Below are 22,860 nucleotides of genomic sequence, written 5' to 3' on the forward strand. Positions count from 1 at the left end.
GAGGGTTTGGAGCTTTTCGGTCCGGTGTTATAAACGGCTAAGGCGGCCGATTCAAATGCCAGGGAGCGAGAGAGGCAAGGCGGCGTGGGCAGCTGCTGCCGTTTAAAAACCACTTTTTAAACGGGTTTTATCAAACGAGCTCCGGAGTCGCCCTGGAAAGTGCTTGCGGCTGAGGGCAGGCTGGTGGTTGAGATGGGGAAGGGACGGATGGAGACGGCGCCGAGTTGTTCGAGAGGAGGGGGTCGCCGATGCTCTCCGCCTTCCCTCGGTTAAAAATTCTCCTTTTGGTTAAAGGTGTGTTTCTCTGCTCGGTGGTGCGGGGGTTACGCTTTGGGTGGGAAGGTAGGTCTGCCACCCAGACACCCTCCGGGAATGACTGCATGAAAGCAAAAAGCCAGGAGGCCTCCCAGTCCAGCCCGATCACCAGCAGCAGAGAAATTATGGGCGAGGTGGAAGTTGTGGGCCAGGTTTCGGGGTGAGTTCAGCTGCCCTTGGAAGCAGGCAACCCTCCCCGGCTCTCTGGGAAAGCTGCTGAGCGTCGCAGCCTGTGGGGGAATCCGGTCCCGGCATAATTACGATGGAGAGGTACAAGCGAGAGGGCAGGCAGTAGATGTGCAGAGCCCGGGGCAGGCAGCACCGGCTGGGAGACTCTCTGGATGGGGACAAATTCTCCCTCTCCAAGAGGAGCCGGTGCCCATGGGCGAGGCTGGTGGGAGCCGGTGGGTGATGATTGGGGGGGGGTTCCCCTCTGGGGTCCGCAGCGAGCAGTGCTTACCCTGGTCTGCCACAGATTTTCCTCCTCCCCAGATCTGGCACCCTTCCTCCCCTGCGGTGGCAGCCCCGGGGCTCGACATCACGTCAACCGCAGACTCGGCCACCACAGGAGGGGAAATGACAGGGCCAGAGCGGGCGTGCAGAGTGGTTACGCTGAAACCACTTTGGTGAGATGCTGGCAAGCCCTTCAGCCAACACCGTCGAGCACAGGGCCGCTGTCAGCAAACTCATTAATTTATTTTATTTTAAGGAAACTCTGCAGCTTGGAGTTCAACCCATCGCCAAGCTTCCAAATTTCCCCGTACAGCTGGTGTGAAGGGCAAAGCCACGCTGGCCCCCCCCCGGCAAGTCGAGCCAGCAGATGGCCACGCCATCCATGCACCGAGGTGAGCTGGTGCTCAGCGCTCCATTGCCATGAGCGGGGCCTCGCTGCAGCTGGTTGAGTGGCTCCTCTCCTCACTGGGAGGCGATGCCATGCAGGGCAAGTCAGATAGAAAATGGGTTTATTTCCAGATGCTGCAGGGAAACTAATTTTGATTCAACAAGCAGGCAATAGTGAGGTATCTTGAGTTTTTATTTCAATCCTACTCCACAGGAAACAATATTCACTAGCGTTATCTTCCTTATATTTTATTTGACCCAATACTGCGTTAAATATAAAATACTGATTGAACAAGAATGGATGGTGAAAAACATGAGATGCTAAAAAGATCCCTCGAAGCCTCCTCCACAGGATATTACGAGTCATTTAAAATTAGTATAAAATAGGAGGACAATCCGATAACCTGCTCTGTGCCCCCACCCTGCTTTGCAAGGGAAGGATTTACGAAGCAATGTCCCTGATGAAGCCTAGCCACCCATTCCCACCCAGGCATCTGCCCTGGGTTTTCAGCAGGAGGCTGAGATGAAGTAGCCTCGGAAAAGTCCTTCTGGCACGTCCCTGGGCCTTGGGAGCCCCCGGGACAGATTTAGGGCCAAAAGCCCCCAATGGCAAAACAGCTTCCGAGATAAATCCCACGGGATGACACCCGCAGACAAAACAGAATGGTGGCCCCTGGGCATCCTCAGCCCCTGCCAAGGGATGTCTGCCCGGCATCTGGGGCTGCTGTGTGCACGGTTTGTCCCCAGGGTGGTTCCCCCGTGGGATTTAGTGACGGAGCAGGAAGAGACCTGCGCACCCTGAGCCGCAGTTGTCACCGTGCCCCAGGGTGGCTCTGGGAATCCGGGCCCCCAGACTCAGTGAAAATTGAAGCACATGTTTGTAAAGCACTAATTGTCCTCCAAGTGCTTCACGGGGTCCTCACATGAGCCCTGTGAGGTAGGTTGGTGTCTTCACCCCCATTTTACAGATGGGGAAACTGAGGCACAGAGAAGATGACTTGCCAGACAGTAAAAATGGCAGCTCCCACTCTGGGCCCCCATATCGCACTATTCCAACCCCAGACATGCTCCACCAACTGCTGATTACTCACAGCTCGTCCTTCTCCACCCTTCCATCTGCCGTAGGTGACAGAGCAAGAGCTGTGTCCTGGGGGCCTGGGAGAGGCAGCAGCAGAGACCGCGCTCACATCGAGTCATTCACCCCCTGTCCCTAAGACCACCCATCACCCTGAAAGGCATCCCAGCCCAAAGGCTGCTTTGGGGTGCCCCGGGCAGAGACCCTCCCTAGCAGCCTCATGCCAGGCTGGGGTGCTGGGCACAGCACCCAGAGTCCCTTATAGGAACCTTCTGCCTATGGAAGTGAAAACCCACCAGATTTTTTTTGCTGACCTGGTGACCACAGCCACCACGTCAGGAGGGGATGAGTATCCAGATGCTTTCTCTTTGGTAATCTGCTGCAAGATGGCACGGCCCTGGAGAGCCAGTCCTGGAGTGGCACAGGCTGGGGGGATCCTAAGTTCTGCGGGTGGTGGGGCAGAGCTGGGAGCTCGGCTCCTCGGCATGCTGCCGGAGAAACAGGAGATGTGGGACAGTGGCCATAAATCTCCTTCGCTTGCCACATCGTGCCAAGGCTGCCGCAGTTGCGATTAATCCGGAGGCCAAAAAGATGTGATGGGAAATCGATGCCTTCGGGGGCTCCTGGGGAAGGTGCAGGCAGGACTGAGAGCAGCGCTGCTCTGTCCGTCCGCTCCCAGCACAGACCCCAGTAGACACCAGAGCCCGGCACGGACCAGAGCCCAGCATGTCCCAGACCCTCCTGGCTCCACCACCTCTGCCGGTGTGTTTGGGGAGTAGGACAGGGTATGGCTTTCCCATTCCAGCACTGTTGGGGATGCTCCTGAAGGCTGTATGGGTGCTCCATATCTCATTATCCTGCCTTGGAGAGCAGTGTGGAGCTGTGGTTAGGCATTTAAAAACCAAGCGTCACTAGGATGTCCCCATCACAGCTCACCTCCAAGCACCCCATGGATGTGTCCCTTCCCTGCAGCATTCCTGGGAATGTCGGAAATCCTCCCAAAAGTGGAATTAAATCTGATTATGAGCAATAGGCTCATCATCAAGACGGGAACAGAGAAGGCAGGCAGCCCCGTGATCCCAATCCAAGGAGGTTCGCTTCCCTCTCTTGAGGAGAAAGAAAAATCCCCTGATGCAGATGCGCTGACCCCCAGCCAGGTGGATGCCGGGAGCCGGATCCCCCTCTGCTCCCCACCGAAGGCACGCGCGTGGCAGAGCCCGGGAGCAGGGCCGTGCTTCAGGGCTGCCACCGGCACTGAGACAGGAGAGGAAAACAAAGCACCCCAGGGAGAGAATGACCATGGGGGATCCCAGGGCCCATCTGGGGGGATGTACCAAGTTGTGCACTTAATACTGGCTTAGAGAAAAGGTTTTGCAGTGCTCAGGGACTCTGGAAGAGATTCAAATTTCAGTCTCATGTAAGGCTTTGTTGACTCCGGACCTTCCCGTCAAGAACTTGGGAGGGGGCGGTTAATGCTGAAATGACTTAGGACCATTTAGGAGCCGAGCCCCGATGGTGCAGGGGTGCTGACATGCCCCCCTCCCAGGGGAAAGAGGCTGGGTCTCTCCCTCCATTCCAACCCCTCCAGCCCCCTGGGTGGCCCGTGCTAAGGGTTCCAGTAGCCAAACCCAGGGTGTCACTAGCCAGGGGCACGTAGGGCCAGGGCCTCTGCTCCCACGGGATGCTCAGGGTCAGGCAGGTGAGGGAGGGGTTGCTCCCCTATCACCCGCAGCCTGGCGGTCGGCCACCATGTTACAAAACCTTTGTCTAAAAAAAATAAACAGTTCCGGAGGTTAAAAAAGAAAAATCTGTTTAAAATCAACCTCCAGGCTCTCCTGTCCCTGCAGGAAGGGCACCGGCAGCTGCTGCCCATGGGGCGAGCGGGTGATTTGGGGCGAGCCCACGGTGCAGGCTGTCCCCCCGCTCCCCTCCATGCCCCCACGTGCCAGTTGGTGCAAACGATGTCTTTAAGGTGTCTACCGGGACGTTTTAGTCTCCAGCGCGCCAGGCCGGTAGAGGTACCTCCAAATGGCATAGTAGTGGATGCCAGCTCCGATGGCCACGAAGAGGTGCCAGATGGCATGGGCGAAGGGGATGCGGCCGTCGCTTTTGAAGAAGACCATGCCCAGGCAGTAGGAGAGTCCACCGGCCACCAGCTCCGGGAGGCCATCCCTGTTGGGCTGGGAGCAAGAAGGGAGGCAGGGCTCAGTGACGGCCACCACTCCATCAAGACCAAAAGCGTGACCCCAGCTGCAGGGTGCAGGCAGGACCCTCACTCTGACTTCTGCTACACCCTCCCCTCCAGCAAGGCAGTGGGGACCCAGTAGCCCTGCTTTGCTGGGAGGATTTCAAAGCAACGGAGCCCGGGCAGGAGGTCCGCTGGAGATGCACGTGGTATCTGCTGGGCACTCAAAGCACTTGTAAAACCGCGACAGGCCACATCGCATTTGGGGATGGCTTTATCCATCACGCAGCCTGGACCATGCCAACCCACCGGAGACAAACCAGCCCCGCTGAGATTTGTCCCTCGCGCTGAGCCCGCGTACTTCCCAGCAGTGGCTTACCATGGAAAGGATGACCAAGGCAGGGAAGAAGCCCATGATAACGTAGCACACCAGCTCCACCAGCTTGTACCTGCGACCGACAGAGAAGCTGCTTGGAGGTAGGTGCAGAGGGAGCGTCGAGTGAGTTTGACGCTCGTAATGTCCACTGCCGTGCTACGGGAAAAGGGGTGGAGGTGCCATCACGGCAGGTCCCATGTCCTCACGTGTGAGCCACACCACCGCAGAGGGGCTGGCACCCTGCTCCGAGGGTGATGGACCCCCACCCTGGCTTGGGAGCTGCCAGCTCAGGGCCAGGAGCTTGGGACTTCGGGGAGACATCGGGGGCCTTTTGCTTTCTATTTGGTGCCACCATGTGGGAGAAGCAACTCATGGCAGCACATCCCAGCTCCCACATCCCTGCTCCCACATCCCTGCCACCAAAGCTCCTAAAACCAAGGTGCAGATGGGGAAGGACGTGGTCCAAGGAAACTCTCCACTGCCAGTTGACCAGGAGGCTGCCCAGGGACCCTGTACCTATCTGTCTGTCTGTCTGTCTGTGTCTATCTCCATCCTTCTTGCTCTCCCCTGCAGTTTGACTACTGTCGGGGCATTAAGAGGGGCTGGCAGAGCTGAGGTGGGCTCTGCGATACCAGGTAAAGGCACTCACCGCTCATGGAAGAAGAAAACGTAGACGGTCCCGATAGATGCCATGATCCAGATGATCCAGCGCATGTGGGAGGCCCAGGGACCCAATTCCCTCAGGTTCAGCCTGCAAGACCCAGGTCTGCAATGAGGTGGGTCTAGGGCAGCACCCCGGTCCGGGCAGTGAGGTGCCAGGGAAATGCCACCCTCACCCCCATGGCTGTCCCACCAAAGGGTGTCCCCAACTTGTAACTTCAACTTAGAGGGGTTGAAATCTATAGGATAGGAAGGTTTTGTGGAAAGGGGTAGGGTACAGCCTCAAGCAGAGCCAAAGCCAGAGAATGAAATCCAATTTGTTGGAGCCAGGCTGATTTTCTCCCCTCCAGTGGAGCCAAGCGATGGTCCCCACCCGCCAGCAACTCACCAGGGAGCATATGATGCCGCGATGAAGAAGTAGATCACCATCCTGTCGAACATGTGCAAGCAGTGCTCCATGGTCCTGCAGGACAGATAGACAGACAGACAGATGGGTCACAGCCTGCAGCACTGGGGGCCTCCGGACCCTCTCCCCCTTCCCGAGCCCCAGGCAATCACGGCTGGTACCTGAGATGCCTCTTCTTCCAGGAGATGGTGTGAAAGATGGTGGAGACGATGAAGAGGCTGGACAAGCCAAAGCCATAGATCCAGGCTGAGATGGTTTCCCACTGGTCGTCAGAGAGGATGTAGAGGATGGAGCTGCCGAGGATGCTGGGCAGAATCCAGAACTGGAAGGGAGAAGCAAGCCTGTTGTCGACTCTGTGTTTCCATTGAGCAGCTACAATACAGTCTCTGCTTTTCCTTTTAGGTGTTTCTTTTGCTTCTGGTGAAAGCTACCACCCATAAGGGGCAGGCTGGCCACCCGCAAGAGCCAGGCAGGGTCTCTCCCTGTGTGGTGCAGCTCCAAAATAGCTTCTCCAGGTGGAGGTAGGGATGAGGAGGAAGGCACAAGGAGGATGGCTACCTCTGATCATCTCCCAGGGCTCAGAGTGGGAGCTGCCAGCTCCCGAGGGAAACCCTGATGTGGGGAGCGCTTGCTCCCGCTGCCGCGTAGGCAGCCCCATGGGGTCCCTGTCACCGTTCCCGCTGTGAAAAACACTCCATTTTCAGGGAGCTTTGCAAAATACTCCTGCTTCACTGAGCCCACAGCCAGCTTCCCTGGGGACACAGGGCCGTGGTGAGGGAGAGCAAGGGAGATGCACACCAGCTTCCCAGGGCAGAAAGAGGGAGAGTATCCCTGCTCCCTGGGAGCATCTGGAGCATATCTGCCTCATCACAGCCCCGAGACCCTCAGGAACTGCTCCAGAGCTTAACACAGACATTTTTAGGTATTCCTTGAGGTTCCTCAGGGGATCCCTGGACAGCTGAGCACTGTTCTCCCTCACCCTGGGACAGGGAGAGGAACTCACCGCATGGGTGGCACAGTTTGCCGCGTGCTCGTACTCCGTCGGCTGGTACCTGCAGTTGGACGGGACGCGGTGATTCATGAACCTGCGGTGAGAAGCAGGGAGAGAAACACGCTCAGGGGACATGGTATGGGGGAAAGCCCTTTTGGAAGGGTCTGCACAGGGACACCCACCAGCCCCCCAACCTGGAGCCCCACCTCGGCTCAGCTTTGCTCCAGCTGCCTTGCAGAAGTGACCCTGGCACTGGGCATGGCTTGTCCATCTGGCTGGCCCCAAACGCCAGGACCCCAGGTCTTGCTCAGCTACAGCTCAGGCTGAAGCATTTCCCAGTAGCTGCTGTTGCTTGGAGAGCTGAAGGCAGGAGCCAGCTCTGCCTGCTGCTGCAGGCAGGAGAGGGCAGACAACGGCAGTGGTGGGCAGAGCCCCAGCAGTGGAAAAGGCACACGGGGTAGTGGGGGGATATGCTGCAGGTCCTCGACCCCTCCAGCGGTGAAATCCTCATGTCACAGCAGCGTGTCCAGCTCCAATGAGGGTATCCCCGTGATTCCTTTGGTTTCTGGGTACCACCTGCATCTACCTCCAAGCCAGGGGGGGCTGCACGTCCCAGCACAGATTGCTGCAGGGGGAAACCCCGCTGCGCTCCCGTGGAAACCTGTATCTTTATTTCTGTTTCTTTTAGTCTGAGGTATCAGATTGCTCTTGGCGGTCAGAGGAACATATCGATTTCCCCTGTCGGATCAACACACGGCGATAAAAAATAGTGTTGGGTTTGGCCAGTTCATTGCTAAGTACATAACACTGTACTGAGAAGCAAATTAAATATGCAGCCATGATAACAGGTCAGAGCAAAGTGCTGCATTTCTCAGTGTCCTCTTCTGGCAGGGGCCAGCAGTGGAGGCTTAGCAAAAGGGCATAAGAAATGGGCAAATAGAGAGGGATCCTTCCCTGGCTGCTCCTGGTAATCAGGGTTTTAAAGACTTTTCCAGGATGGCCGAGCTACACTGGCACCGGTGGGGCTGCCCTGCAGGACCTGGGCTAATTGCTTTCTGACCCCGTTTGCTCTCGGCTCCGGCACCATCTGCGGCACGTTTCACAGCTGAGCTGCGCCTGGTGAGGGGGCAAGGGGGCTGGCAGGACCTTGCCGCTGGGCACAGGATGACCCCTTGGTCCAGGGCACTGGGAAAGGCAGGAGAAATCCCCTCTCCCCGTCCCCGAGCCACCCACGCCCGTGCAGACTCCTTTGCCAGCTCCTGCCTGCTCAGTCCCACTGTCCATTAAAACTGAGCCAGGATGGATTAAATAGCTCAAATGGCGAGGGTTTGAGTGCTGGGGGAGCGTGCAGTCATCATCACCAAAAAATGTCTTGAATTAAGAGGGGGAAATGGAGGGGCTAAGCTCCCACTGCTCTGCAAATCAAGGATCCTCACTGGGTAAATCAGGGTTTAACACGGCTACCGTGGCCGGGAAGCAGCTGAGCATCCCTGGGGACATGGTGGTGCCCAGCGTGCTGTCACCTCCATCCCAGGGGACACCAGGGATGCCGTCCCCATCCCGCTGCTCCAGCCACGAGGGCTGGCCAGGCTCCCCATGCTGGAGCCATGTCCCCCTGGCAGGAGGATATTACTGTCCCCAGTGTTGCCAGGAGACTGTCCCCAGCTCCCCTTCACTTTCTGCCTTGCTTTCTTTTCCCTTTTAATAATAAGAAGGCGGGGTGGGGAGGAGGCGAGACATCCCATGTGACGTCGCGGTTGCTGAGGAAACACGTTTGAGGCCTTTTCCTTGAATTTATTTATTTTAACAAAGCCCCACACCGTCTCCTCTCCATTCTGGTGGTTGCTGTTCAGAGCAGTAATGGGGAGCAACGGTGGGACCGGTTCCCACAGCCCCCTCCTCCAGGGCCAAGGGGTGCCTGGACCCTTTGGGAAGGGATCCCTGGGGTGAAAATATCCTCCCTAGCTCTGGTACAGGGATGGAGAGGCCGGGAAGGGCCATCCCCACAGGATGAGGTCCAACAGTGTGCGTGTCCCTGGAGCCCAAAGCCATGCTGGTGCAGCACACTGCAAACGCCTGCTTTTCCCCAAGGGAGAAATAGCCTTGAGGAGGAACTTTTTTTCTGACGTGGGGAGAGATTGCTCTTGTTTTCCTGCCCTGCTTTCTAATAAGCATCATCCTGTGAAGGATAGGAAACAGAGCATTGCAAATGTGGGACCTGGCTGCAAAGTGCTGGGCCAGCCTGGGTACAGCGTGGTCCTCCTGGAGCAGCCAGCATTGCATTTTGGGGTTAGTTGGGCATATTTTTGTGGTACTCCTTGCTCAGGAGCAGAGCTGTGCAAACAAGCACAGTAGCAGCCGGTGTTTGCATGTCTCCTGGCAGGGCAGGATGAATCCCATCCCAGGATGCCAAGCACCCACCCAATTCATGTCATCCCTGTGCACACCGGCATGGGTACAGAGCAGGGCACGGAGAGCCCTGCACCATTCCCAGCCTGCAGAAAGTTGCCTTACTGGTGTGCAAAACCAGCCTCAAAGCTGAGCTCCAGCCCAGACAGATGGACAGACACTCTTGGAGAGGGCATCTGCAACTCTCGTTAGAGCTGCTGAAAGTGCAGAACAGCCAAGAGCCCCAGCTCTTTGTGACTGGGGTTGGGAGACAGGGAATTGCTAGCAGCCAGGCAGAGCTCTTGGATTTTTCAATGCAAGAAAATAAGGAGAAGAGAAGAAACACGTCTCCAAACTTAGATCTGATCCCTGCAGCAAGAGTCCTGCCCAGCTGGCTGAATCCACAGTCATCGCCAGCTCCGTGTCATTGTGCCCGTAGACTTGGGGACACCCTGGCAGTATCCCCAGTGTGGGAGGAGACGAGACCGACTTGTCCCCAGTAGCTCCCAGCCTATGCTGCCACGTGCTTGGGGACCCAGCAAAGCCACAACAATGTGACTTGCTCAGCATGGCAGGTCCGGGAAGCTGCAGACAGGTGATTATACACCAGCTGAGTGCTTCATTGCATTTTAGCAGGTGCTTTAGGATTGCAAAATCCAAAAGACACAGAGAAGTTTAAAACCTCCTGCATGGTAGGAACACAAACATGTTCATTTGCAGGGGTAGTGAGTGGGAAGCAGAGACCCAAGGGTCACCCGGGCACCTTTTTCCCCCGGTACTGTTTCTGGCAGACACTATACAGACCAGCTATATAAAGATGGGGGGGCCTGGTGGGGGTCCGAGCAGGGTTTATTCACTGCAGACACAGGTTTTTTGCCTGCCCTGCTTGTGCCTACTTCCCCCTGGCCCCTTTCCCAGGGAGGGAGACTGAAAAGGGCCAGTACAGCAGGCTCCGGCCAGCGAAACAAAGAGCCCCTTGTCCCAGGCAGCCGGGGCAAAGTGCAGAGCCGGCTTCCCAGGCTTGTTTCTTTCTCCTTCTCTTTCTTCTACCCTGTTTTTTTGTGGCTTTGGGGGGGGTGGCGGTGAGTTTTTTAAAGACTTTTATCCAAGAACAAAGTTCTGAGCTCAAAAATCATGCAGATTTTCTTTGCTCTTGCTTTGCTGGGGTGGGGGAGAAGAAGGTAAAAAGAGGATTAAATTAAATTATTCCTTGGGAGGACTTATCTGTGAGCATTTGGGCATCTGACCTCTCCTGGGGGCACCAAGACAACCCGCATCAGCCACTCCATGGGCACCTCAGACTCATGCGGGCAGAGCCGTGGGACACTTTGCAGGAAAGCTGTCCCCTACAAACACGGGGGGCACAGCCCTAACAGAGACCCAGACCAGGCTGCGATTTGGGAGAGGGGGCATTTAGTCCTGCCTTTGACACTGACTCTCTGGCTGGCCTCTGCCACATCACTTAATTTCCTTCTCACCCCCCTTTCCCCCTCTCCAAATGAGGATAATAATTTTGACATGCTTTAGGTGAGCTGGTGGAAGGATAATGTGAGGAGGGTGTAAAATCACAACTCAGATGCTGATGGGGAGGTGTAAGCTGGGGGTTGCCTCTACTCCCATTGAGCAGCTCATCCCTGCTCTTGGAAGCAGCCAGTCCAACACCTGACACCCCTAAGCCTGCTATAAATCAGGCTATTTACAAGACACGTGGCTGTGTATCTATGCATTGAGGAGCTGGGCTCCCCCTGCACATTGCTGAAGCCGTAGCCATGGCCGTGACACTGGAAAAGCCAAGACATCCCCTTCACAACCCATGAAGCACTAAATGCCAGAGCCATGTCTTACACCGTGGGCTGAGTGCTGCAGGGATAAAGGAGCAGCCGGCATGTCCAAGGTTGCTCCCAGGTATGTGAATCTCCCCAAACCAGCTAATGTCTACAGGTTTCACCTGCAAATGGCTTATAAAAGGGCTGGGCTTGCTCAGGATTTGGTCTAATGTCTTTGAGGGTGGGGTGTTGGTTTGCTGTCAATCTGTCCTCCTGCTCAGGGAGCTGGGCTATTCCCAGGCTGTGTTCCCTGCTGGGCAGTTTTGGGGGATTTGACTGCAAAGGGAGGGGATTTCTCCTTCACCTTGTGACCGGGTGTTGCAACTGCTTTTAGAGTAACAGAGGATTGTATCCTGATGGTGGTATCTTGTCAGAGAGGAAGGATGGAGAAAGCATTTGCTGGATGCTGACCAGAAGTGGTGGTAAATCCTGCTGGGGCCCCTTGGGTTGTCCCTTGGTAAAGCAAGTGTTGTGGTGCCTGAAGTGACAGTGATGGAGCAGATGTGTCCCTGTAGGGCAGACTGGCCCCAGATCCCTCTTCAGTGCATGGTCTGGATTTGCCCTAATGAGCCCGGAGGCTGCACAACCAGTCCAGATGCTGGGGCTTGGTCCTCAGGCTTGTGTTCACATGTGAGCTGCAGCAGCATTCCTGTAAGCTGGGGCTTGGCGTGTGCTCTGCTTCTGACCTGTAATCTGGTAACATTCCAGCTGCAGTCCCTGGTAAGAGGCTTCATCCCTTTGAGCTCCTCTGTGGTTCGTAATTAGCTCAGTCCTGGAGAGCTGTGTGTGTTAGTGCAGCGTACAGCCCTGAGTGCTGCTCACACACAGGGCATGGTCCCGGGATGCAGGAGATGGAGCAGGACAGCAGGGATGTGCTCAGGGCCCCCTCTCAATTCCAGGACATCAATTCTGCAACTCGGTGATGTGGGAAAGGCTCAGCAGCCCTCCCTTCTCGCCTGTGGTTGCAGCTCTTAGTGCAGAGCCCCCAGACTCTCCAGTACCCCAAAGCTGCTTTATCCAGCCCAGGAGCACTTGAGAAATCTTGCTTTTCCTTCCTACCCGTTGACACGGGAGTGTTTGCCGCTGGGAAGCAGAAATGCAAAGGCTCAGGCTGATGCTGCCCAGCGTTGCCATCTGCAGAGCCACCCACATGGGCATGTGCACGGCTGTGTGGCACCCCCGTTAAGAGCTCAAACCTCTATTTCCATGCCTACTCCTCAGTGCTTGCATGCTCCTACGCGAACATATGGCACTCCTGATTTGGAAAGCCGAGCTGTGCGTGCTGTGAGCTTGCAGGTCGGCTCCCTGGGCCAGGGGAGAAGGGGCAGCCGGGACAAGCCTGCTCCGTGGGCTACTCCTTTGACTCCAGCCCATCCCATGGGAGAAGGGGCAGGAAGGCTGACGGAGCAAGGCAGCGCAACATTCTCTTTTGTACTGCTTCCTGGCATCGTGCAAAGAGCTGGCAGCTTGGGTAGGGAGCAGAAAATGAATGACTTTTCATCCAGACAAGCATTTCTCAACCTTTCTTATGGGTAAATCAGTGGATGACCAGATTTCTGGAGTAACCTGCCCAGATGCCCCTGGTGCAAGCCTTGCTTCCACAAAGCAAGTCAAAACAGGCTGCAGATTGAATTGTCATTCATCACCTCTGATTACCCTCATCCCAATTTTGCTTGTTCCCAGCACTCTGACGTGTGGTAACATCCTGGGCTGGCTGTAGACCATCCCCTGGCACTATATAGCCTGCATGCCATGAGAAACGCTGAACAAGTCTGCTTGCTGACTTAGGGATGCTCCCAGGGACCATGTGCTCAGCCATGTCAGTGCTGTACCTGGCTCCGAACCGCAGGCACAGATATTCCCTGTGAAGGGACAGGGAAGACATGCACACACCCCCCGAGCACCTCCTGCTGCCACGGCAGTGGGAACATGAGGGGCTGAGGCTGGCAGGAGGGAATATGCTGCTGTTTCCCTGAACGCACCAGGAATCACACCAAGGGTATATCTGATCCCTATTCCTTGCTCCTCACCCTAGCAGAGACAAGCACGGGAGGTTCCAAGCCAGACAGGATGCAGGCATAGACCATTTCTGCACCCATAAGAGCCCATAATTTCCTAGCAGGGTTTGGTTGGTGGGTGAAAACTCAGCAGGTAATTCCCAGCAGGGCCATAACTATCCATATTCCCATCCTCTGTGCAGGGATATTTATTTTTCTCTCCAGCAGGCTTTCTGCTCTTTATGTAAATGGTACCTCTAACTCTTCCAAGGCAATTCATGACCCTGCAACTACAGCAGAGTTGTTTGTTTATTCACAACAGATGGGATTGGTGAGTGTTTCCCAAATTACTTTCTGAGCTGGGACTTCTTGTCTCATTTGATACTCGTGAGACCTCCAACAACAGCTGATTAGTCACAAAATGACTCTGATGTCCCAGGTGTTTCGTGAATGTTAGGAGGACTGTTTCCAGAACTGAAAATTCTCTATTATTCACTTTTAGCTTGTTTGGAAAGTCATTGTGCGTGTTCCTTGCTGCCTTGCCTGCATTGGCCTGAGCACAGAAGTGAGTGGGACAAATCCTGAGCTGGCTCTGCCTGCTTAAATTCTGCAACAGCCCAAGGTGGGCAGGAGTGAGTGTGACCACTGGCCTCTCTGCCTGCTGGCAAATGATTTGGGCAGTTTGGGGGCTGGAGCCTTCCCAGACTCTGACCCTGGCTGCTGCTGTGACTGTGCAATTACATGGGCAGGTTGTGGTTTCTGAGGTCCATAGGGTCTCCCCATAGCATCCCCCAAGAGACAGAGCCTGGCTCTCATTGAGGATTCCTGGGTGCTACTCAAGTACAAATGATATCTGTAAATTATTCAGCAAATGCCTCTGGACAACGAAGGCACAGAAGGAGAATCATGCATTTCACCAGCCAGGCAAGCAGATACTAGGATTTCTATTGGCGTTATTTGCAACAGAGGGCAGGGCTGTGTCTAATGCTATGGTACCAGCCAGTGCTGCTCAGCACAGCACAGCAGAGGAGGTAATTCCTTGCCCTTGACCTGCTGATCTGTCCCTGCATAAAATCCTTTCCTTGGCAGCAGCAAGCCTGGACTATAAGCTTGAACAGTAGCACAGACTTGGATCCAACCTCTCCCAAAGGTCAGCACTGCTCAGCTCAACTAATTGGCATCTGAAGCAAACATCAGCAATATGATGCTTGTGGTTTCATGTTATCATGAGAAATTGTAGTGTATCACATCGAGCCTGTTGGACTCTGGATTTTTCACTGCATGAAAATGTTGAGGTTCAATTACACCTGGAGAACCCCCAAAGGGAGACCTGAGCTCTGTGTCTTTGGTTGTGTCTCCTCCGCCTTGCTCAGCCCCTGCTCTGAGCATCTATCCCCTTGCAGCATCTCTCCGGGTACTCAACCGATTTCCTTTTGCAGCTGCAGCCAAGCACCCCTTAAGAGCAATGAATTGGAATAACAGTTGTGCTCTTTTTCCCTTCCTTTCCACAGGACTTGTAGTTGGTTTGCATTGCTTTGTCTCACTGTGGAGCTGGGGGTGTGGGAAGGGAGGAGGAGAGGAAGGCGAGCCTGGGAGCAGTCTTGGCAGAGTCCTGTTTCTCACATTCGCTGACCTGCTGCGCTGGGCAGTGGCTTGAATTTCCCATGCATCTTTTTGGCCGCTACCTCGTGAAGCTGGCCGTAGTGAGCTGTGCCAAAGAATCACATCAAGCTAATATCCAACACCAGCTAAAGAGGGAAAAGACCATCTTGCCTCTGTTTCCCAGGCAGCCAAGAGACCGTCCTTCCCCAAAAGCACAAGGCACGGGGCTCGGTTTGCCTGCTGCTGCACATCTCCAGCGCAGTGATCCCCACCTGAGCCTGGCCTGTTGGGTCCACTGATCCTCCCAAAGGAGGGAATGGGGCAGTTTGAGGGAATATCCTATTGCAAATGATGCTCTGAGTACTTGTTGCCTTCCAAATACCCGGCTCCAACGATAACTGCACCCTGGGCACCTAAACTTACATGAGATGAATCCTACCAGTGCTATCTTAAGAGTACCTGAGTCAACCTGGCCCCACAGAGCAACCAATATGGAATTGGTCAGTGACATCAGGCGATCCTGGTTTCCCTAGGTATTTGGGGGGGCTCCCCATCTCTTGGAGCAGTGCCTTTTGCAGCAAGGGGATCTGCTCAGCTGGGGGCAGCCTGGCAGGTCTTGCTGGGGATGGTGGGATGGAGCTGGTGCTTGCACGGTGAGGAGCCCCTGCCTCTTGGGCAGCGATACCAATGCTGAAAGCATTTCCCTTCTCGCTGCTTCATCCCACACAGACCATGGGGGAAGCAGAGCTCTTGGAAAGCGTCTCGGCATGTGTGGAAGCAGGTGAGGGCTGCTTGCGCTTTCATTGCAAAGCAAACGGAGACCAGATCTTCCCAATGTGGTAGCTCTTTCAGGCTGTCAGAGCGGCACTGTTTTTCTCGTGGCTGGGGTCTGAGCACCCTGATGTTTTTTTTTCTCCCTCCTATTCCTGCTGGTTCTCCTCTCCCTCTCTTGCCTGGAGATGCTGGAGGAGGAGTTGGCGAATGTCTCCTTGCTCAGTAATTACAGGTGCAGGGAGCAACAAAGGTCTTCCCATCTGCCTTTCCCCAAACTCAGAGAATTTGCTTTTGAGCAAGTGTAGAGTTCAGATCTCCATCCCCTCGTGCCGGTGCGGAGATGACAGTGTCTACATTGTGGACGCGGGGCGGGTGAGGACAAGTCTGGACCACAGACCTACAGAGGCCCCTGCTTTCCCTAACCTCCTGCTTCTGGGCTGAGAAATTAATGTGGATTTTCCTGGCTGTGTTACTCTGTGCAGGGCAAGACAAGCAAATGCAATAAGATTTAAAGCTTTTTACATGAGCAAATCAAATCGTGAACTGCTATCAGTTTATTAGGATGATTCAGTGCCCCGCGTAGCCTGCAGCTCCCAGCAAACCCCTCTCTGCCAGCTGCTTCAGAGCTGCTGAAGCCGGTTAGATACAGCAGCTCCCTGCTTAATTGTGTTTTCCTCTCAATTACAGCTCTGGATGGCTAAAATCCGGGAAGCGTTTTGTGACCCTGTGGGGAGATTGGGGATGAGATGCAGTCCCGTGGCAGCTAGGTGAGCAAGAGGCACTGGACTATGTCTGAGTAAAAAGTGGGCCAAAACAGGGTCAAAGCTGGCGGTGAGGTGGAGGGAGGGATCGGTTACTGGCTCAGTGTAACCTGGGCGATGAGTCTAAGTGATGAAGATGCGACTTGCACCGATCTGTCGCTCTGGGGGGGAAACCAGCACCATTTCAGTGAGCTGGGAGGAGGAGAGGAAAGGGTGGAGGGAGAGTCGGGGAATAACTATCCCGTGGATGGATAAAGCAGGAGGAATCGCATCTGCTTGCACACTGTCACCGTGTGCCGCTGCCAGTCTCATGGTTGAATTTGGCCTCTCGGGCAGGAGGTGGATATCACTTGCCACAGAGCAGGCTGTGAGCGAGAGGAAAAGCCTTGCAGCAGCCTTGCTTTTTAATTCCCTTTCCCCACAGTGGCAGACTATGGAAGAGCCCCCTGGACGCCACAGCAGAGCAGAAACCACGGAGAGCCTCATTTATAACCACAACCTGCTCAAACAGCATTGCCATGCATCCCTATTCCCACCATGGTGATGGCCCCCTCCCTTTGCTTTCTTCCCCTCTGCCCCAGCTGTGATGCTCTGTCTCTGAAGCCCAGCCAGGAAAGATCTGGGGACACCCCGGTGCCCCTCCAGCCCCGAGTTTTCTCCTGGCAGTTCACAAAATGCTCCCACATTGATTGCAGCCTTTCATCTCTTTGTTCAAAGCCTGGTGCCTTCGCTGCAGCTTTCACACAACAGGTCTTTCATCACCACGCTGTATTTTATTTATTCCTTTTGGCGGGTGTATCAATGGCCAAGTTCCTCCTTTCTTGGTCCTCACTTGAAATTAGATAAAACGACATTAAAAATGAAGCTGTTCCAGGCTTTTCCACCACAAGGAAAATTTTCTGCTGGTTTTTTTTGTATTTGTGGGTTTTGTTTTTGTTTTTGTTTTTTAACAAGGCCACAATCAAGAATTTCTCATCCTCTAAAAACATGTTGCAAGATGCTTCTGATGCCTTGAAGGGCATATGCTGCTGTAAGCCCTGTGGCTCCTGCTCACCCCAATCCCCATCAGAGAGCCCGGTCCCTGTTACTTGCAGCCCAGGGAAGCTGGAAGAGCATCCCCAGCACAAAGGAACAAACAGCTTTCAGGGTTACTTTTGGGATATGCCACAGCAGAGCATTTCTGCATAGAGGAGAACTGGTGTCCGTGGAGCGCGGGGGGGGGACATGGGGATTAGCCAACTGTTATTTTTAAGCACTAGGCTAAGAGGATCTCTGTGGCGATGTAGGAAGCTCTGGGTTAGCATCACACGCTGGAGACCGCCTTGGTGTGTCTTGGGGTGAAAGCCAAGGAAGCACCCATCTCCTCCTGCTCCCCCTCCAGCCCTGGCACCCGGCGAGAGGTGGAGGATGCCCAGTGGACCTGACCCTTTCCAGCCCCACAGCCCCTGCCCTGTACATCAACTCTATCCCTGCAAGGCATTCTGTAACAAGTTGTCACCAGAAAGGACCATGACAAGGCTTAAGCATGCTGATTTTTGGGTAAATCAAGCAACAGGTTGGCAGATGGGTTCTGCTGGGGGGACTGGGGAGAGGGGGCAGCCCCTGCTCTACTGCTCAGCTCCCAGAGAGCCTCTGCACCACTGCCATGGGGCAAAGGTACGGTTTTCCTCCTGCTCTGGGGGTACAGAGTTTCACTTGGCTCCATCTCCCCCTGGCCCTGACCTCTGCATGCCAGCTGGGGAAAAAAAGTTTTGAATTCTGTTTTCATAAGGAGTTCTGTACCAGATGCGTTGGACAGACCTGCTGCATTCTCTCTCAGGCAAAGGTTAGGAGGCAGCTACAGCATCAAAATGGTCGAGTGCCCACAAGTTTCAGGCAGCTTTTGGAGGTGCAAGCGTGGATTTTCCCAGTGGGACACCTGGAAGGAGAGGAGTTGGTGGCTTGGAGGGGTGGGAGGGAGGTCTCCTGCCCTTACCCAGCCCAGGCAAACATCCCTCAGGGATGCTACTGCCTGGAGCAGGCAAGAAACACCATCACTGCTTCTTTCCAGACAAGTTTTTCTCTGGTATCTGCCTCTAACAAGACCATGGGGAGTCTGGCAGTGGCAGCAGCAGAGCCGAGTGCCCCCAGGAACCAGTGCCAGCCCACGGGACCCTCCGCAGCCATGAAAACGTCCCCACCACAGTCACAGGGAACTGGGAGCAAAGCCTGTCCTCGGTGCAAAACTGAGCACCCCTCTGAGCCCCATCTGGCCGTGCAGCACCCAGCGCTGTGTGATCTGACTCATCCCTGGCCACCCGGCGTGCTGGAGGGCTGCAGGCGGCCGCTGTCCCCGTGTCACCCACTAGCTCCCTCCAAAAGGCCACATCTGATCCCGCAGCAGCGCGTGTGGCCGAGTGCCCTCTGACCCGTGCCCAGCAGTCCTCAGGTTTCCCCCTCCACAGGTGATGCCGTGACGTTTCCTAACACACCTGAGCTTTTAAAACAAGTGCCTGCTGCTGCTGCTGGAAACCCTCCCTGGGTATTTCATGGAGAGGGAGAAGGACCCACCACCGGTGCATCCTGTGGGAGTCCCGTGGAGCCCCCAGGTCCAGGCTGGGGGACTTCACCTGGGTGCAGCGGGACCCTGGGCAACACTGGTCCCTCCACGGAGGGTTTGCAGCCAGCAGTGGGGTCTGTCCCCGTGGGGAGCCGGGCTCCTGGTTTCCCCAGCAGCGAGAGAACAACGGTGAAGTTCAACCCAGCAAAAGGCAGCGAGGGCTCCCAGGGATGCTCTGAATCCCTTAGGGATGCAGAAAAGCTGGTAGCCTTCTCCCAGAAGACCAGCCCGCACCTGCCCTGGACTTTGGGGTACTCAGCAGCTTTCGAAGGTCCCTTCGGGTTCCCTCCCTGCCGGAGCCGAGCCCGGGCAAGGGGCTGGGGATGTCCTGGGGTTCCGCAAGTACCCGGGGGTCGGGGACCCGCCGCACCGACGGCTTTACCTGGCGTAGCGCGTCTTCTGGAAATCCAGGACCCGGGACACGAACATCGCGGCGGTGCCATGGGGGGGTCCCGGGCCGGGGTGGGGGAAAAAGTGCAGCCCCGGGGGAACCGCACCAACTCCGCGGGCTCCGGCGGGGCGAGGAGGAGAAGGGGTGGCCGGTCCAGCCCGGCCCCGGTCCCCTCCTGCCCCCCCCGGCTGCTCGGGAGAGCGACACCGGGAAAACAAAGGCGACCTCCGGGAGGGGGAAGCCAGCCCCGCTGCCGCCCTCAGATGTGCGAAGAGGAGGAGGAGGAGGAGGAGGAGGAGGAGGAAGAAAAAAGGGAGGGGGGGGGAGATCCCGTCCAACTCTGCCCGGCCACTGCAACCTGCACGATCTCCCTTAGCCGCCCCGGCAGCTTTAAGCACAGCTAAAAATATTCCCCCCCCCCCCTCCCCCCCCCCCCCCCCCCCCCAGAGGATCAAATAGCAGCAGATTTGAATTGAAAATGTGATTAAAGCATCGCGGGGGGGGAGGGAGGAAAGGAGGGAGCAGGGAGTGCAGGCAGCCTGCCCGCTCCCCCCGGCCACGCTGCCCACGGCCGGGTCCCCCCGGGGGGGCAGGGAGCAATCCCTGCCTGCGTTCTGCCTGCCCCAGGGCAGGGCTAGCCCACCCCGGCATCCCCAGGGAGCTGCTTTGTTTGGCTTTGCTTTTATTTATTTGTTTGTAATGATTTCTTTTTTTTTTTTTTTTTTATTCTTTTCCAGGGGCCCAGGCAGGGGGTGGGCAGCTCGGGAGAAGGGACAAAGCAGCACGGGCTGGAGAGCCCAGGATCCTCAACCCATCTCCATCCTAAGCCTTCACCCTTCTACTCTTTACAGCACCCCGGGAGGGTCTCACAGGAGGCGAGCGCCCAACGTACATCTGAGGTTGGGCAGCTCAGAGAGGGGATGTAAAATGTGATGGGGTCTTGTCTGGGGGCAGATGGGCATCATCTGTGCCCACCCTGTGCCAGAGACTGCAGGCACCCTCAAGCCAGCAGCTAAGGGACAAGAAAGGTGACGTAAGGTCAGCAGTAACTGGAGGAGGAGAGTCCTGGTCTCCCCAGCGCAAACTTTCCTTGCTGATGCTGTAATAACGTTGATGGGAGGAAGGTGGAACAGCTGAGGACATCTCAACATGAAGGGTTATGCTTGTATGGCCATTTCCATGGGAAATGAAGCACACACACCTCTTCCAAAAGCCAAAACAGACAAAAATTAAGGGATCCCCTAACTCAAGGCATGAATTAATCCTGACACCCTCCGCAACCCCTTCCAAAAGTAGCTCGTCTCTCCAGGGGATGCAAAAGGGGTGATGCTCCAGATGCATGCTGCCTTGTGGAGTGTCCTCAACGCACAGAAGCAGCACCCCAGTTCCCCACTGCTGGGAGCCAGCAGCAGGGTTAACCTTCCTGCATGTTTCCCATCATGAATGGAAGACACCATTGGACACCAGGCTGGTGATACCGGGATCCAAGAGGTGCAGGGGGAACAAAATAAGCCCCATCTTCGGTAGGACCTTCCCAGAGTATCTGGGACAGCCAAGCCCTGGCTGAGACCGACAGGTCCAAGCTGAGATGCAGAGTGAGATCATCTCCGAAAACCTCTCCCACGCTCTGCCACTTAGCCGGGAAGATTTTTTTCAAGTTCCTTTCCCAGCCTTCTAGATGACGAGGCTTTGGCAAAGGCTATTTCATGATGCCTGTGCCCTGTTCTACCTTTTCTCTGGGCCTGAATAGGGGAGGGAGAGAAAACGGTGATAAATCATGTTTAACAGAATAACCCCCATCCCCAAAGCCCCCAGCCCGCAGCCGGGGTGCTGGCAAGGGACACCTGAAGTGAACCATCAGTCCCGAAATAGATCTGTCTCAGAGGGCAAAAGGCAAATTGAATGAAAAATAAGTTACTATTTTTGAAGCCTGAATCCAGTTGTTATGGCAACCAAAGCCTCACGCATCATGCTGGGGAATGGCTCCAGCCCCAGCGCTGCCTCCAAACCTGGCGGCTGGAGAATCACAGGCAGCCAGGAGCAGCTCGATGGTGGGATGCGGAGATGTCCACGCTCACACCACCTATACCCCATCGGGACGTGTCCACTCCCCGTATGGCACCTCCCCTCACGTATTGGCTGGCCACAAGACCACCTTGCTTTTCTTTCTTCCTCCATCCCTGCTGCAAGGATCTGAGTAATTGTAATGATGTTAAGGAGAGTTTCCAAGATTCAGGTACACCTGAATGCAGTGACATTTTTGTAATGTCACCAAAACGGGGGAGGGGTCTTGCATAGTTTTCCTTTAGAGAAGGAATGGGTCATGAAGACCAGGGTTGCTTGCTCCCCAAAATATGCAAAATCCCAAACGCTGCAGGAGTCTCGTAGCTGGAGACACCTCTGTGCGTTGTCCCTTGCTCCTGATGCTGGGTCCCAGGTGTGAACAGTGTGAATATCTGCTACCACGGTGGTATTGGGCTCTCCTGGCAGCGCACGCTATAATCGCATTTCCCCAAGGGAGGAAGGTTTTCCTGCGCATTAAGCTGCTGGAACCAGCAGGTAAGAAAAAAGACAAATTGAGATTAAAATCTGCCATCTCTTCGCAGGAAAAGCCTCCCTGCAGGAGAAGAAACTTTGGATGGGCAGAAGGAATTACGGGACCAACATGGATGGGTTGGCAGCAGCTGTAGCGGAGGCAGAGGCGAGCGTGGGGGGCAATGGGGGGGCAGGACCGGCTCGGGGGTGACTGTGGCAGGGTGGACACAGGGCAGCAGGGTGCCGGGACAGGGCCGCTTGGGTTTAAGCCGTTTGGAGGAGTCTCCTCACCCGCATCTGGAGGGCAGTTGAATGTGGGGGAGCCTGGAAGGGTCCCTTACACATCGGGAGCTGGCTGGACTGGTGGAGGAGATGGCTCCATCACCCCCCGCCGCTGCACAGGCATCACTCACGGACCCTCCCGGATAAGCTGGCCCCAGAGGCATGAACCCCAACACCCTGCACTCCCCAGCGTGGCTCATTTCCCCAAGATTAGCTCTTTTCAGGACCAAGCCCTTGATTTCGATCCAGTTTCCAGACATTCCTATAGTTCAGTTGCCTTTTTTTTTTTTTCCCTGCAATTTCTATTATCTCCTGACAAGCTGCTCCCTGCATCCAGCAGCCCCCGACTTCCCCTTGCTCTGAAATTGCCTCCCGCCCACCCCTGGCTGCCCTGCAAGCTGGGGACCCCCAAAACCAGATGCACCCCTGGCCAGGACAAGGCCATCGCGCCCAGTTGTGAGCTCCAGAGAAGGGGCTGCGCCCAGGAGCAGAGCCCCCGTCCCATCTGCTGAGCCTTGGGGACCTCCCGTGGCACGAAGCAGAACTGCAGAGGGTTTGACCCCGCAGGACCGTGACAGTAACGTGGCGGCCGCGCTCAAGGCTGGGGGACAGCGGGGACACGCCGGAGTTGGGGGACCACCGAGTACGTTATGCGTCTCCCATCCAGCCGCCGACCCCGGCGGGCCCTGCTTAGCTTTAGAACGCCGCTGCCCGCCCACTACCCCCCCCCCAGCCCTTTCCCCAACCAAGTTCGGCGCCACCACCCGAGCGCATGCGCGGCTCCTCCCGCCCGCCCCTCCTCCTCCTCCTCGCCCCGCGGGGCGGGCGCATGCGCGGCGGCAGTACGGTGGCCGGGA

The 22,860-nt window shown here is 55.9% G+C and overlaps 1 protein-coding gene across 1 annotated transcript; it reads right to left on the reverse strand.

Annotated features, from left to right (window-relative positions):
• Nucleotides 1–4,206: 4,206 nt before the first annotated feature.
• Nucleotides 4,207–19,249, reverse strand: MMD2 (monocyte to macrophage differentiation-associated 2). Its single transcript, XM_010570309.1, has 7 exons — nt 19,178–19,249; nt 6,861–6,942; nt 6,019–6,179; nt 5,840–5,914; nt 5,441–5,542; nt 4,795–4,864; nt 4,207–4,410 (listed from the first exon to the last, which is right to left on the reverse strand). The coding sequence occupies exons 1-7, from the start codon at nt 19,222–19,224 to the stop codon at nt 4,207–4,209; spliced, it is 741 nt and encodes a 246-aa protein (XP_010568611.1). The 5' UTR covers nt 19,225–19,249.
• Nucleotides 19,250–22,860: the final 3,611 nt, after the last annotated feature.

The sequence above is a fragment of the Haliaeetus leucocephalus genome, unplaced genomic scaffold (assembly GCF_000737465.1).
Source record: "Haliaeetus leucocephalus isolate CR32 unplaced genomic scaffold, Haliaeetus_leucocephalus-4.0 Scaffold295, whole genome shotgun sequence".
Taxonomy (NCBI): Eukaryota; Metazoa; Chordata; class Aves; order Accipitriformes; family Accipitridae; genus Haliaeetus; species Haliaeetus leucocephalus.